Here is a 16,913-nt window from a genome sequence, read left to right on the forward strand (position 1 = left end):
TTCAACTTATGTGTGTATAGACTCAGTATTCTCAGAATTTGATTTATCTGATGTATAGAGACATCAGCATGAAAATGAGAAAGACTATTCTTATTAATCAAATAGACACGAGGATTACTCTCATATAGATTATAGTTTGATATCTAAAAATATCAAGACTGTGTTATGGAAGTGGGCATCAGACAAATCTGGACATCTGATCATGCTCCCATATATGCAGCTTTTACACTGGACTATGATATTCCAAAAACCTTCTTCCCCAGGAAATTTGAATCTTTATTATTTAGAGGGAAATACTTTAAAAACATCATAAAGAGTGTTATTATGCATTCTATCAAAGACAACCCAGGAAACATAAATGCAAACACTGACATTAAAAGCAGCCGTTAGAGGGACAACTGTATCAATCCCATCAGTTTGAAAGAACACTGCTAGAGACCAAATCAACAATTGACAAGAAATTAAAAATCTAGAATAGGACCCCCTGCCCTCAAAAAAAAAAAAAAAGCAAATAAATAATTAGAGCGTGTTTTGATTTTTAAAAATCTGAATTACATTTGTTAGATATCAACAAAATCTCGAAAAAGCTGTTATTTACCAAAAAAATTAACAACAAAATCTCAAAATTATTAGCACATCTATTTAAGAAAACTCATATGAAAAAGACACTAAAGGGAATAATATTTTTAACATAAAAGTGTGAATGGTTTTTTGCTTATTTTTTTAATAAACTGCACATACCCCATAACTCAACCAATTCCAACATAATAGATTATCCATCTCACTGTAACATCATAAAATTTACAAATGAGCATAAGGATCTTTTGGCTCAAAATGTATCTGCTCAAGAAATTCATGATGTTGTTTAAACAACCTGAAACACAATATAGCCCTGTGGCACAGATGGTTTTGGTAGTTCTTTTTATAAGATTTTTTGAAGAACAGTTAACTCCAGTACTGAAAAACCTATTTAATTCTATTTTGGATAGCAGTACTAATTATACCAGAATCATCAAAAATGTTGAACATAATTTTAATTCTAAAGCGAATTCATTTCTTCCAATTTCCCTTATTAATCAATATTCAAAAATCTTTTCTGCCATTTTGGCAAACAGACTGAACTCTGTTGCAGGAAACTACATAGAAGTGGACCAATTTGGCTTTGTTAGACACAGACAAATTGCTGACCCAGTAACCTCAGTGTCTAACCTTATTGTTTAGTTTACAGGCATGTCTCAGTAGCAAATAGCTACATATGACTCAGCCAAGACCTTTGACAAAATAGAATGACAATATATTTTATGATTCTGTATAGCCACGGATATGGGAGAAAAAATGATTAAAATTGTCACCAACATATATAAAGATTATCAAGCCATCATTAACACTACTGGCTTCCCTTTGCATTGTGACCTGATTGTTGCTGGCATGGTCCAGAATTTCAGTGTTTTCAAATAGCTTTTTATGCCCAGGTTGGTTTATAATGTGATCTGCTACTACTGATTTTTCTGGCTGATCCAGTCTGCAAAGTCTCTCATCAGAATTTCAGTTCGAAAACACTGAAATTCTGGATCATGTCAACAGCTATCTGGTCAGAATGCACAGGGAAGTTATTGAAATCCACAAACACCTGGACAACTTCAACAAGAAAGAAGGAAACCCTAAAAGTAAACAAAATTTGGCTACCAGTTCTGAAAAACACCAAAATCAAGACACGGCACCACCAGGGTCAGGGAGTTTCCCAGCAGGCAATGGATCACTAATTAAATAGACACAAATCTCCTTTGCATATCATACCACCCTGAGGCTTTGCCATTCACCAACAGACCAACACACAGACAAACATGGAAATTACTTCCTCTCAACCAAGAGTCACACACTTCCATGCTACCATTCTCTGAAGATGTCAGCCACAGATGCAGGCAAAATGTCAGGAATAAATTCTTCTAGAACACAACCACATACCCGAACCCCCCTCCCCCCCAAAAAAAACTATGGATGCCAGCCGTGAAAACCTTCCACAACCTCTTGTGGGTTTTCCCTTTATTTGGCAGTTTATCCCTGCCATCTCATATCCACATCTTGTTTGTAGCCTATAGAACTTGGGAAAGTTCCTTTTTCACACCTAAAAACCTGCAGTGATTTACAGTTCAGGAAGCTACAAAAGTAACTCTTCCAAGCTCTGGAGATTCTTTAAGATTTCTGTCTTCTGACTGCTTCTTCAGGGACAAAGATAATGTGTATGTATGCACTGTACTTTTTGTCAGCACCTCAAGTAGCTGACTCAGATATAGCTTCAGATGAAAGGATTCTTTTAGATAACATGACTGTGTATCCAAGTGTAGTTACATTTTTGGTTTATTTCTTCACACACATGCAGAGTCAGCTGGGGAGAGTGAACTTCATCTTCTTTACTTTCACATTTCCATGGTCTTTATTCTAAAACCTCACCATTTTCTTCAGATCCACAAATCAGAACACTTGACTTACTCCTCATATGAATCCATAGAGGAATCCATAGTATGATAATGGCATCAGAGTTCAGTATGTGGTCCAGGGTGACACTGACCCATAAATGAGGGCTGCCAAAAAATTACATTGGGAATAAGACTGTTTCAGTCTCCTATGCATATAGGCTCACACATTTACACATACAGCCTGACTCACTTATTCTCTTACCTGTGGACTTCCCACTGATCTGTAGCTAAGTAGGCTCAATCCCGCAAATTCCTGACATGAGAATGTTTTTGTGACCTGCTCCTCACAGGGGATGACTCTGGGTAAGGACATCCGTGACCGGGAACGTGGTGGACGAGCACATGTGGGTGTGGTAGATGGTGAGAATGAAGCTGCCTCTCCTGGGCTTATGAAGGTCATGACATACGTGCTGGGGGAGAAGAGGGATATACAACCAGCCATCCCAGATGCCGTGGTGGACCAGAAGCTGAAATCTGCTCTTAAACTCTACCAGTGAGTGACTTTTGGCATGCAGTGCAAGAGACCAATGTAAAATGGTGAAAAGGTCATTTGAACAGTACAACTGCAGGAGCAGAACTTTGAAAAGTTACTTTTTTTGGAGTGCAACTCCAAAAATTTTCCACATCACTCTATGCTGGAATGATGATTCTGAAAGTTGCAATCCTAACAAATAATATTCCCAAACTATGTGTCAGAGTGAAAAGCCAATCTCTCACACAAGTAGTAATGGTACCATAGGGATTCTAATGAAGTAACCACGCTGGATGTTGGTTAAGAAAACAAAAGTTCTGTGTAAAGGTGTCTTATACATTTATTCTCACAGTGAATTCTGCTGTTGTGAACATTTGGCTAAATGTTATTTTCATGGGTACCACTCTGTCCTATAGGTGGATACCCTTTAGACAATTCAAAATGATTTGGCAAAGTCTGTGATGGCTAAAGTGGGGTGTGAAATAAAAATGAGCAATATTGCAAGGAAGGTGGTCTTACCCATGGGATCTTTGAATTTCTGGTTATTTGGCATTATAATTTTCCAATATTTCTGGACATCAGGAGTGGGTAACTTGTGACTCTCCAGATATTGTTATCCCTCACCATTTGCTGTTTCAGCAATGACCTATGGAAGTTGTACACCAATATTTCAACGACCACAAATTACCTGTCTCACTTTGCAGCAATGAAGATTTTAAAATTCTCCTCTTACTTAATCTTACAAAGTGAGAAGGAAACCTACTTGTCTTCATCATACTGAGAATGTTCAGGTGCCCTTTGTGATTCAGTGATAGCACTGCAGGTGAGATGCAGAAGTATTGTTTCACACATAACTGGGACATCAGGAGAGAAGCCGCATGGAGGAATTATTCTTATTATTTCCCCATTCTAGGTAACTATGAAATGTCTTATGAAATTCTCAAAAATCTGAATTTTGCAAGGCTGCACATTGAAGATGCTCAGTACTGATTTTAGTTTCTAGCATCACTGAAGTGACTGATCGTCAGTGCAATGTCTGAACAGAACTTGGAGAAGAATACTTTTTTACTACAACACCTTCCAGAATCTGCCAGCAAATGTCTATTCCATCTGAAAGATACTGGGGGGTTATAATCCCCCAAAATCACCTTTACAAACTCAGCACATTGGTTAGCTGGTTCTACAACACTATCTTGTTCTGTGTTTCCATCCTAGTGTCTGTGATGTAGAAGGGAACCTACTCATCCAGGAAGTTGCCATCCAGCCCCTCACCCAGGACCTCCTGAAGCATGAGGCAAGTAACTTCTTTAGGAAATTGGTTGCACTGGCACAAGTCAGAGGTGTGGGCATTTGCACATTTGCAGGGAGAGCAGAAGGGAGGGCTAACTGAGGCAAACATCAATCACCTGACCCTCAATCAAGGTATGTAGCATCCAAGGGAGCCAAATCATTTTGGAGCAAGAAGAAGACCAGCCTGCATAGTAGTAAAAATACAACAAGAACAAAGCAAATAGCTACCAATTTGATTCCCTTTGATGACACTCAAAATCTAGTGCCCAAGCAGCTGCTTTACTCAGCCTAATAGCAGAAGCCCCTGTAGTCTCTTATGAGAAAGCTGGGCAGTGACATATGTGGGAGGAGACTGTTCTGCCCCAAAACATGCATGTTCACACAGAGAGAGAATGAGAAAGGTTCTTCCTAATGAAGTAGCATACCCACATCCTGTTTTGCCTTCTGCCAGGACTGTTACATCTTGGACCAGGGTGGTATGAAGATCTTTGTCTGGAAGGGAAAGCTGTCCAGCAAAGAGGAGAGGCAGCAAGCCATGTCACGGGCCTTGGTGAGTGAAAGCATGGCTGAGGAACATACTGTCCTTGAGAGACAGACAAGGATGGGCTTGTCCAATTCCACATTGGACAAAGCACTTGAGCAAGGTGCCTGAGCCTCTTTGAGATATTGTGAGAATGTCTCCATGGTTTTTCATGTCTTGCCTTTTACAAGGACTTTAGCTCTTTTGTTTCAACGACTCCATACTTTGATGGACAGGAGCATCACTAAATCTCACAGGCTCTCAATCTGGACCAAGATATTGCTGTCATCACTGGCTACCCACCTGACTATCTTCCTGTTGTTGTTGTTGCTGTTGTGTTCTTTCAAGTCATTTCTGACTTATAGTGACCCTAAGGCAATCCTATCATGGGGTTTTCTTAGCCAGATTTGTTCAGAGGAGGTTTGCCATAACTTTCCCCTGAGTCTGAGGGCATGTGACTTGCCCAAAGTCACCCAGTGGGTTTCATGGCTGGACAGGGAATCGAACCATGGTCATAGTCCAACACTCAAACCACTATGCCATGCTGGCTCCCATCTTCCTTTTATCCTCTTTCACATCATAGCCTTGAAAAGGATATCTGTAAATCTAGTAACACTTATGCCAATGTGGAGAAATGGTTAGAGTGTCAGACTGTATTTTGGGGGTTCTAGTTTCTGTCCCCCACTGAGCCATGAAACTCATCAAGTGATTTTAGATGACACACACAGTCTGACTACCGCCAAAAGGGTAAAAGACTGTAAAAGAGTTCTGTATACTGTTACGGGCCAGACAAATTTTAATTGGCAACTCCTCAGCCTGTGTATATACCATTAAAAGGTTTATATGTCATTAAATAAGGACATATGACCTGGTAAAACCTATAGATGGTTTAAGTTTCAAGCCTTATATACCAGTACAACATAATGGAATAATGCTTAAACTGAAGTACCCAGGCATTGCCATGTTTGTGCTTCTCCCTGAAGGTAATGTATATGTATGGATCTGTCCAGGAATACTTATAATAAATAGCCTAAAACAGTTCCAAAAGAGTCTATTCCATCCCATATAAATCTCCTAGAACTCTGAGACATGAAGATATTTAAGTGGACTGTCACCGTTAACCTGATTTAACAGGTTTAAGCAGTATCATGTTGGGAATTTGAGTGACTAGAAGCTGACAAAGGGGAACCCAGAAAGGATCCAGAATTAGCTGACAAGTAGCAAGGACCCTCAATCCCTTAGTCTAAGAGACGGCGGTGGGAAACCACTCCTGTTTCAATTGTTTAGTCCATTCACAGAAAGGTGAAATATAGACCTAATAACCAAATACATAAAATAAGATAAACATGACAGGTGGTATTCGAGGGCAAAGAAAATCCTCTGTTTGTAATCACAGGACCATCTTTACAAGGAAGGGGGGTGGAATATTGGATTGTACCAAAATCCAGAAGGGAAATCTTCCCTCAGTCATTTGTGTGAAAATGACAGTGGGATTGTTCTTTGGGGCTGAAGAGACGGCCTGGAAAAATCAGCTTCTGGGTGGATTGGGGTGTGGTGCTTTGATGCCACACATCCCCAAGACACCCAGAAGCCATCCAGCTGCTCAGATGGGGGTAGCTTCAAGCCACTCCAGGAGCATGGCATTTTGATGCTGCACGCCCCTAGAACAGCTTGAAGCTGCCCTGGGGTTGCAGTGGAGCCACCACCTAAGGCAGCCTTTTATGGGAGCAAATAGGAGCAGATCTTTTCCACTCCTATTTGAGCTGGCATCAGTGTGGATTGGGCTGTGTTGTGTAGTTGCTGCAGCACTGGAGTCAGCAGTGCCGGGGTGACCCCACTCTGCCCTTTAGGGGTGGTCTGTTTCACCCCGTTGTTTAGCACCCTCGTCTGCTTTAAAAGTACTGTAATGGCTTTTGTTTTCTTGCTTGCTTGCTGTTTGGTAGCGCTAAAGATTTTCTTTTAGTAAATCCCCAGTCAGACGTTTTGCAAACTGGGGTCAACCAGTGGGTCACTGGTTCTTTAAAATTAGTGAGCCTATTACAATATTTTGTTCCTGGTCCAAATTGTTAGCTATTTTATGACTCCCAGTAAAGCTAACATCTAAATCTATATTATTTTCAAAGAAGCTTTGTTCAATAAAACTGCAATACGGTTGTTCTGTATTTTCAGAACCTCTTTATATTAAGGCTCTCCTATTGCACCTTGGGCCCGAAACACATGGGCCAAAATGTGCAGCCTCTGACTGCTCTGGGGATGGGGTGTGCAGATGACGCATGCCCCTGATGTGGACAGAAGCCTCTCTGAAGCAGCCTAAATTGGCTTGAAGATGGCTAGGAAAGGAGTGGCAAAAAGCCGCTCCTTGCCAGCGGTATTTTGAGGGCCACAGCAGTAGCCGGTTTGGGTCCAGTTGCCACAGTGCTGGGCCAATGATCAGCCGACCAGGGCTGGAGTGGCCAGAGACCACTCTAAACCACCGGTCTGCTTCACCCCATAGTCTTCATTCTCTTTCCCACCTCAGGGTTTCATCAAGGCAAAGAACTACCCACCCAGTACCAGTGTGGAGACTGAAAATGATGGCTCTGAATCAGCTGTTTTTAGGCAGCTCTTTCAGAAATGGACTGTCCCCAATCAAAGTGTTGGCTTTGGAAAGACCAGCACAGTTGGAAAAGTAGGTAAGTGCTACAGTCTCCCTATGCCAGGAGCTATTAGGAGTTGGTTCTTCTCATGTTTGGGAGCAGAACTGTTCTGGAACTCTTTTGGGATCTCTCTGTCTCTCAAAAAAGGCATAATCCTAGGATGTAGGGAAATTGTAGACATTCCTGAATTATTTTGGTTTGCACACACAGCACTGTGGAGCTGACTGGAGGAATCAGTTTTTATAAGCCATTGTCTGCCCAACAAATATTGGAGTTATCTCCTGCAAGGCAAAGAATTTGTTTGCATATGAATCCATGAAATTCTACAGCAGTACTGGGTTATACAAGCTGGTGGTCAGCAACACTCTCCTTTTAGCTGTGGCAATAATACCTGACTGGGTCTCTTTCCTTAGAGAAGTATGTTCCATCCAGTAAGGAGCCCTGGTGGTGCAGTGGTTAAATGCATGTACTGTAGCCACTCACTCAAAACCACAAAGTTTTGAGTTCAAGCCCAGCAAAAGGGCTCAAGCTTGACTCAGGCTTGAATTCTTCCAAGTTTGCTAAAATGAGTACCTAGATTGTTGGGGGCAAATTAGCTTACAGTTGTAAACTGCTTAGACACTGCTTAGGCAGTTTGAAGTGGTATATAAATGAAGCTTGTTTTTTGTTTGTTTACATCAGAGGCCATTCGTAGTTTCTTCCTGACCTGCTTAGGTGCTACAACATGGCCTCAGAGAAATACTGTGTTGATACACTCCATACCTACTCACTAATGTACCTCCCTGTCACCCTCCCAATAGCCAAAGTAGAGCAGGTGAAGTTTGATGCCACCACTCTGCATGCCAAGCCCAAGATGGCTGCTCAGCACAAGATGGTGGATGATGGCTCTGGACAGGTGGAGGTAAGGACTGGACCTGCCCATTCTTTCTTTAGCCGATGTTCAGGCTAGTTGGATATACAGTGCAAGTGACTTGGCTTCTGAGGGAGAAGCAATATTGATGTCACATAACTATAGATATCCTTGGTGAGGACCATGTTTGGTATTCCCAGCCTCTTCATTTTATGTGGTAGTAATCGGGAGGAGGCTTACCAAAGGACAAGTAAGAACCAACAGCAACAGGAAAACCTGTAGATGGACTAAATCTTTAATAATGTCATGTGAAACCACTTCTAAATTAAGAGACAAATTAGGAAGCAAATCCTATTAGATCTCTTTTTAAAGGAGTACCTCTCCCCTTATGAGAGGTTTGTCTGGAACTACAGTTCTGAATATCACTATTTTGCATGCATTTGCTTCTGGCCTTGTAATAATATTAAAGTGGGGATATCAAAATATTGGGAGAGGTTTCTGGCTTTTTCAGAATACAACACCAAGAATACCAAAGTTTTAACATCACCTCCTATACCCCACTCCACCATTTATCTTGGTAATTCCACCACCAGATTTCTTTCTGCTAGATTACTATTATTGTAAAACATTTTGGTTATAATTTGATTGAAAGGTATTAATAGGAAATGTTTAAATACCCTATCATGGATTGGGAGGGAAACAAAATTCTGCATTAAGGTATCTCAGATTCTTTACAAAGAAAAAAATGAATTCTGGTATATGTCCTGGTATTTCATTAATTTCATGGTAGAGCAGAAAGGACCAAGTAATTATAAAAGGCATTGCATTTTCCATGTCCCTGATACTGGTAGTCTTATTCAGTCACCTGTATGATGGTAAAGACTTTATCTAAACAGACTGAAGCTTCTTAATGGGTGCATCTACGCTGTAGAAAAAAATGAAGTTTGAAATCACTTTAGGTGCTCTAGTGCAATCCTGGCGTTTGTAGTTTTACAAGGTCTTTAGCCTTCTCTGTCAAAGAGTGCTGATGCCTCACAAAACTACAAATCACAGACTTTTGTAGGATGGAGTCATGGCAGTTAAAGTGGTATCAAACTGTATTATTCCTACAGGGTAGATGCACCCTGTGTGACTGTAAGATTTAGAAGATTATCGCACTGCGTTCTGAGAACGTTCCGTATCATCACGTGATGAGAACGTTCCTGGAACGGATATTACTGCATTAGTAAACTAGAACGTGATCAGAACGTGATCAGAACGGCATTTCACCACACAGCGATTCCTTTTTCTTGAAACTGTTCCGAGAACATATTCCACCAAGGCCGCCTCCGTCTCCTGATTGGCTGAAAGAATGACAGGCAGGGAGGCAGTGAAGCAGGCAGGCGAGCGACTGCAGTGAGGGAAGGGGTGTGTGTGAGAGAGAGAGGGGGGAAAGGAGGAGGGAGGGAAGGGAGGGAAGAAGGAGGGATCGGGAGGAAGGCAGGGAGAAAGAGAAATGGGGAGAGATGAGCCTTGCAAGTTACATCCCAAACCTCCTTTGCAAGGCTGGGAAGAAGGAGGAGCTCCATGCAGGTCTCTTCAAGCCGAAGGAAAACAAGTTGCCAGGGAGGGGACTGGGCCAAGGGCAGAGCCCCGGCAGCCATAGCAGCTCTTTAAACCGGTTAGAAAAGAAGAGTCCTCTGCTGTCATCCCAATTCCCCATTTTGGCTGCTTGTCACCCTTTTGCCTCCTGTGTGTGTGTGCGCATGTAATGTGTGCCTTCATAGAATCATAGAATCATAGAGTTGGAAGAGACCACAAGGGCCATCCAGTCCAACCCCATTCTGCCATGCAGGAAATCACAATCAAAGCATCCCCAACAGATGGCCATCCAGCCTCTGCTTAAAGACCTCCAAGGAAGGAGACTCCACTACACTCTGAGGAAAGAGTGTGTTCCACTGTCGAACAGCCCTTACTCTCAGGAAGTTCCTCCTAATATTGAGGTGGGATCTCTTTTCCTGGAGCTTGCATCCATTGCTCCGGGTCCTAGTCTCTGGAGCAGCAGAAAACAAGCTTGCTCCCTCATCAATGTGACATCCCTTCAAATATTTAAACAGGGCTATCATATCACCTCTTAATCTTCTCTTCTCTAGGCTAAACATCCCCAGCTCCCTAAGTCGTTCCTTGTAGGGCATGGTTTCCAGACCTTTCACCATTTTAGTCACCCTCCTTTGGACACGCTCCAGTTTCTCAATGTCCTTTTTGAATTGTGGTGCCCAGAACTGGACACAATATTCCAGGTGGGGCCTGTGAGCTTCCCTCCCCGCTTTAATTCTTGTCTGGCTCTTTGCTATGGAATTCTGGGAGTTGTTTGCTTGCTTTTGTGTGTTGCTCCAAACAGAGGAGCTTTTGTGGGTTCCTTCCTGGAGGGAAGGAGGAGAAGGTCCTGGGCATCCCTGCCATCCCTGTTTCCTGCAGGCTGCCAGCACAGGAGCCCCGCTGGATATGACACAAGAACCCACCCCCCACCCCCCCGCAGAAGCAGCCAGACTCTCTCCCTCTTGCTCTCTGCTCTGGCCCCCCTGTTTCCCTCTCTCTTTCTTTCTCTTTCCCTCCTTTCCTCTTCTCTCACTTGTCCCAACTTTCCTCCCTTCCCTCCCTCCTTCTCCCCCCCCCACACACACACCTTCCCTCACTGCAGTCGCTCGCCTGCCTGCCTCCCTGCCTGTCATTCTTTCAGCCAATCAGGAGACGGAGGAATGAGAGAACGGATTTGAGAACGGATAAGAATACCGCACACACCTCTGTTGGAACGTTCTCATCACGTTTCAGCTCTCTGGGAACACATTCAATCTGTACCCTCCTGGAACACATGTGGAACACATTTAAATGTTCTGAGAACCCGATTGGAACACATACGTGCGGTATACTCAAATGTGTTCCGTTCTCATCACGTGATGAGAACGGTCTCAGAACGCAGTGCGATAATCTCCTTAGTGAAGCGAGTTTTATGTTTATTTATTTTAAATGAAAAAAGACGTTCTTAAGGAGCTAAATTCTGCAGCCAGTGTCACACTATGTAATTTTCTTTCTTTCTTTCTTTCTTTCTTTCTTTCTTTCTTTCTTTTTTTCTTTTGCATATGGACAGAATTGAAAAATACATACACCTCTGATCTGTATTCATTACTCCCAGCTGTCATAGTGTGATTCACTTTATTGCATTCTTTGGGAATGTTTCTTTCCCAGCTGGGGACAGGGGCTCTAATGTATGTAAGGAATGGAAAATAATTTAGTTGTGTTCAAAATTCTTTTTGGAAAGTATCTGTTTTCTACCTTGCAAGGTGCACTGCAGAACAAGGCATGTCATGTCCCCATTATGCACACATCAGTGAGACTTGCTGTGTATTTTAGAGAAATAACACATCAAAGCATTTATACAATCTAAAAACTGTTTGAATGTGTACAGTTTAAAATCCATGTAAACTTACTTTAGTCACAGAGGAAGATGTGAACAAAAGTACACACATTTTTATTCAAGAAAATTATGCGCAAATTATCTTGCAAGACGTTAAAGTCTTGCAGCTTGTGATGAAGAATATTAATAGGTTTCAGGAAAACACAACACTAAGATGGTATTTTCACATACTTGGCTGAATTCATTTGTAATCCTGAATGCTGATTCATTTGACTTTATCCAGTACAATATTATTGACTATATCCAACCTCTACCACTCACCTATCTGATATATTTGTAGCCATATGTCTATTGCTCATGTTCTGCTTGTTTTGAAAGGTCTGGCGAATTGAGAACCTGGAACTGGTGCCAGTGGAGAGTCGCTATCTTGGGCATTTCTACAGTGGTGACTGCTACCTCATCCTCTACAAGTACCAAGTCTATAATAAGATGCATTACATCCTCTACATTTGGCAGGTGAGCACAGGGGTGTGTGGGAGGTTGAGGAACAGGCAAAGGAAAATTAATCACAGGCTGAATCCACATTGGATAAATAATGTGTCCTTATCTCAAACTCAGTCCTGTTTGAACACACAATATTCCTCTTCTTCTGATGTGATCAGGGCTTTAAGGCAATTATTAAAAACCTCCAGTTTGATCCACCGTATTTGAGGAGGAACTGTATTTGGGGTTTTTAAAACATGTGGTTTGAACTCTGAATTGGGATCACAATAGAATGGAGGATAGGGGGGAGGGTGTCAGGTGTCAAGTGTGTGGGTGGCTGCCTAGGTCAGGTGGTCATTCCTACCACAGAAAGGTAGCTCCCTTGTTTTTATTGGTGTCTAGGAAAAGCTTATTGCTTCCTTGCATGCACACATTCACATGGCAGTATTTTACCCCCCCCCTTCTCAACCGGCTTTATTGCACACATTTGCAAGTTGGCGGGGGAGGTGGATGGGCAGCCAGGTTGGTGGGTGAGTGATGACCAGCTGGTAGGCCAGAAGAAAGGAGTCTCCAAAGATGTGTCTCCTGGGCTCCTGCTCACCTACAAATGGCTGGAAGGGTCAAAACCATTTTTCTTTTCCTCCTTTTGCACTCCAGCATATGTGAAGCTTTCTGTCTTTGATCTTTAAATATTTTCTTGCCTTTAGATGTCCTTTTGAGTAAGGTGATAGGGGGCAGTCTCATGGAGCAAGCACTTTAATAAAACACTCCTGAGAGTAAGCACTATTGAATTCAGTAGGACCTTTATAAATTTGCATCATATGCTGTCAGTCCTACACCCACTTTCCTGGGGATTAAATTTAGAAAATAAGGCAGCAAATTAGAGGGGGCAGAGGCAATGCATGTGAGGACTGAGGTAACCACTCAGATATGCTCCTAATCCAATAGGAGTGCAGGTGGGTGATAAGAAAAACAGAAAACAGATAAAGTATTTGATTATGCTAACATGGGCATGCATGTCAAGAACAAACAAATGAAAACCCTGCAGCTGCTGCATTCATGTGACTGGGCATAAAACTATATGGGGAACACTTGCACACAGTAGAAACACTCCCTTATAATGATGGGGACTGTGTGTGGATTTCTAAACTGATTTCAGTTTGGATTAAAACAGGTGGATGGGGCAGTGAAGGGGTCAAACTGGGGCAGGATACTATGCAGTAGAGATGGGATACAGCCCTCACAGATTCAGCCACTGGAAGAGAAAACAGGTGTGACAAAGAAGTGATTCTGCTCTCATGTCACTAAGGATGTAAATAGACTGTTGGTATATCCTGGAATAGCAACCCTCCTCTGAACAAATCTTGCCAAGGAAACCTCATGATACGTTTGCCTTAGGGTCAGCATAAGTTAGAAACTATTTGAAGGCACACAACAGCAAATAACAAATATTCTGAAAGTTGGAAACCTCCCTCTCCCGCCCACCCCATTTTAAAGGAAGAGTAAGTTTTTGAGAAGGATTGTAGAGATGACAAACAATAAAGTTAAAGGCAAACAATAAAGTTGGATAAGGGATTGCAGTAATGCAGTACCCACCAAAATCAGTGGATGCAGTCTTAGAAAGAGGACATGTTATCCAGTGTATTTTCTTAATTAGGCCAACATGTAAAAAACCAAAAAAAACAGGCATTTCAATGAAAACATGGAACAGAGTAGAGACACTTAAAAAATGAACCAGGACCAAATATATTTTACAGAGATAGGCTGATATAAACAAAACTTTAAATGGGCATGCAGTGTAATGGTACAGTGGTTAAATGCCTGTACTGCAGCCACTCACTCAAAACCATAAGGTTGCAAGTTCAATACCAACAAAAGGGTTCAAGCTCGATTCAGGCTTGCATCCTTCCAAAGTCATTAAAATGAGTTCCCAGCTTGTTGCAGGCAATTAGCTTACAGTTGTAAATGCTTGTTAGTTCAGTATGAAGTGGTATATAAATGAAGCTGTTTATTTTTTGTTTAAAAAAATTATCTCTGAAAACGTGTCAAGAAAAACTTCTTAATTATTTTACAACAGATTAATAAAATAAGTCCTTTACTCTGTTCTTTGCCATTTATATTTTTTAAAAAGAAATTATCTTGCTCTAGGGATCATGACGATGTCATTTACATGCATTCTATAATTCTCAGTACAGGCAAGAGAGCAGGTTACCTAGCACTCTGGGTAGACACTCCTCTTTCCACTGAATTTCAGTGGAAGAAAACTAAATCTCCCTGTTCTGTTGCTGCTTCCCAGGGTCGCCATGCCAGCAAGGATGAGATCACTGCCTCTGCTTACCATGCAGTCATTCTGGACCAGCAATATAATGATGAGCCTGTGCAGGTGCGAGTGACCATGGGCAAGGAGCCTGCCCATCTTATGGCTATTTTCAAGGGGCGCATGGTGGTCTACACGGTAAGTGGGAGACAGATTGAGTAGGCAATACCTTGCTTCACCAACCCTCCTCTATACAAGGGCAATATGTGTGTGACTCACAAGGTATGGATTTGCCAAACCTTTCTTCCCAAGTGGAGTCTGGTGGTTCCAATATAATTGCATTGATAAATCTGTTTCAGGGTTCAGTCCAAAGGAGCTTTTCAAGATGTTGAACCTTTTGGGGGGATAACATTCAGTACCCTGTATTGCCATAGAGGGTACTGGACTGGGACACTGGGAAACTATGGTTCAAATCCCTGCTCAGCCATGGAAACCCACTGGGTGACCTTGGGCAAGTCACACCCTCTCAGCCTCAGGGGAACACAAGAGCAAGCCCCTTCTGAACAAATTCTGCCAAGAAATCTCATGATACATTTGGCTTAGGATCGCTATAAATCAGAAATGACTTGAAGCCACACAACAGCAACATATCCATATCCATCCAACTTTCCTGACTTGCTAGGGATGGTACCAATTAATCCTCTGCCACCCCCCTTTTCCAACTGTTTTTAAAATATCCCAGTTTCTCTCTCCTCCTTTCACTTCCCCTCTTTCCCTTCAGCTTATTTCAGTTGCTCCAAAAGTAGTTTGCAATCTGTTAAGTCAGTATGAAGGAGCAGAGCGAAGGGGGAAGAAGTGTACCCTTCTGTGTTAACTCAGGCAAAAGTGTACACAGTGCTACAACCTCTTTTAGTTGTGTGTTCTTCCTCATTTGCTTTAGCCATTTTGACTACACTCTGGAGTTTATCACATAAGAGGAATTTCTCTTAATTTCGAATGAAAAGTAAGTGGGGCCAGAATGCATTCACGTGAATTCACTAGTTCTGCGAATTGACGTGAATTCGAATTGCATTTAAACTGACTTCCCATTGCCTGAAAATAGCTTGCCATTGCCCGAAATTGTGTGTGATCACCTCTCACGCAATAACGTGAAACCTCATAATTGCATTCAGATTGCCATTGGATAATACTTCCAATTTCCCTTGTCTGATAAACAACTCTGATGTTGTTGAGCCACAAGTGCCCTAGTTTTCATCTGCAAAATATTCAAGGGTATCGGTATCTATTCCTGCCTTGTCCCAGAAATTGCTCTCTTCATCCCATTTCTGTGATTCTATGAGAAGACAGTTGATAAGATATAGTTTTAAATTTTTATTTTGGTGATAGTGGAAGAAACATGGGTGGGGCTTGGTGGCAAGTATGTTATTTTCATGCAGGGATTTTCTACATTATTTGGCTCTTGGGCTTCATTGCAGAGTGAAGGTAGAACTCAAATTTGTTGTACCATCCCAAAGAGGCATAGCTGAGTGGTTTTAAAATTCGACCATACCACAGAGTTAGAATACTAAATGCCCTTCCCTAAATTGCCAATCCCAGGATTCCATAGGATAAAAGTTAAAGTGAAATCAAAGCACTTTAGGGTGAAAGGGCCCCAGAACATGAGCGTAAGGCTGACATAATTTATCCCATTCGCAATATCCAAACTCTAGGAACCTAGATTGATGGTGTAGATTTCTCTATTCCTTTTTTTAAAAATTCCTTATCCAGGATGGTACCTCCCGAGCGGGCAATACAGTTCCGGCACCCTCCACCCGCCTCTTCCATGTCCATGGAACCAATGAATACAACACCAAGGCCTTTGAAGTGCCTCCCCAGGCCTCTTCCCTCAACTCTAATGATGTTTTTATTCTGAAGACTCCAAGTTGCTGCTACCTCTGGTATGGGAAGGTAGGTTATCATGTCCAAGAGTGGTTAGGTATTTGTAGGTTCAGGTACTGCCCTGTTCTAGATCTCAGCACTGCAAGAGTGAGCGGAATACAGCTGGGAGAAGTTCCTTTTATTTTGGACTTCAACTCCCAGAATCCACCAGCCAGCTTAGCCACTGTTGCTGTGCCAGAAGGTACTGATACCTCCTTGTACAATGTTCCAAGCAATATTACACTGAAATACCAAAGAGTTAAGCCAAATAATTCACAAACATGTATCTGGTCCTAATGCCATCTATGTAGAGCAGGGACTAGTGAGTTGATTGGAAGGAGATTTCCAGGCATTCCTGGCAAGAGAAAACCAGAGGAGGTGGAGTCTGACATACTGTTCACCACAGACTGGGTATGACCAGCAAACTGCTACACTGAAGACCAGAATTGTCCTCTGAAATCTGGAGTCTCCTTCCTTAGAGGTCTTTAAACAGAGGCTGAATGGCCATCTGTCGGGATGCTTTAATTTAGCTTTCCTGCATGGCAGGGGGTTGGACTGGATGGCCCTTGCGGTCTCTTCCAACTCTATGCTTCTATGATTCTAACCCACTATGTTCT

At 42.1% G+C, this 16,913-nt stretch overlaps 1 protein-coding gene across 2 annotated transcripts in view; it reads left to right on the forward strand.

The window, feature by feature from the left end:
• The window catches only part of VIL1 (villin 1), a 68,001-nt gene that overhangs the window by 39,003 nt on the left and 12,085 nt on the right, over window positions 1-16,913 (forward strand). For both annotated transcript variants that reach the window (XM_089520385.1, XM_089520386.1), the window contains 8 exons: window positions 2,768-2,970; window positions 4,165-4,243; window positions 4,691-4,789; window positions 7,278-7,431; window positions 8,196-8,296; window positions 12,018-12,155; window positions 14,419-14,577; window positions 16,147-16,326. In XM_089520385.1, the coding sequence (XP_089376511.1) occupies window positions 2,768-2,970; window positions 4,165-4,243; window positions 4,691-4,789; window positions 7,278-7,431; window positions 8,196-8,296; window positions 12,018-12,155; window positions 14,419-14,577; window positions 16,147-16,326 (1,113 nt within the window). The remainder of the gene's footprint in view (window positions 1-2,767; window positions 2,971-4,164; window positions 4,244-4,690; window positions 4,790-7,277; window positions 7,432-8,195; window positions 8,297-12,017; window positions 12,156-14,418; window positions 14,578-16,146; window positions 16,327-16,913) is intronic.

Source organism: Sceloporus occidentalis, unplaced genomic scaffold (assembly GCF_023333645.1).
Source record: "Sceloporus occidentalis isolate IW3139 unplaced genomic scaffold, rSceOcc1.0.p SCAF_4, whole genome shotgun sequence".
Taxonomy (NCBI): domain Eukaryota; kingdom Metazoa; phylum Chordata; class Lepidosauria; order Squamata; family Phrynosomatidae; genus Sceloporus; species Sceloporus occidentalis.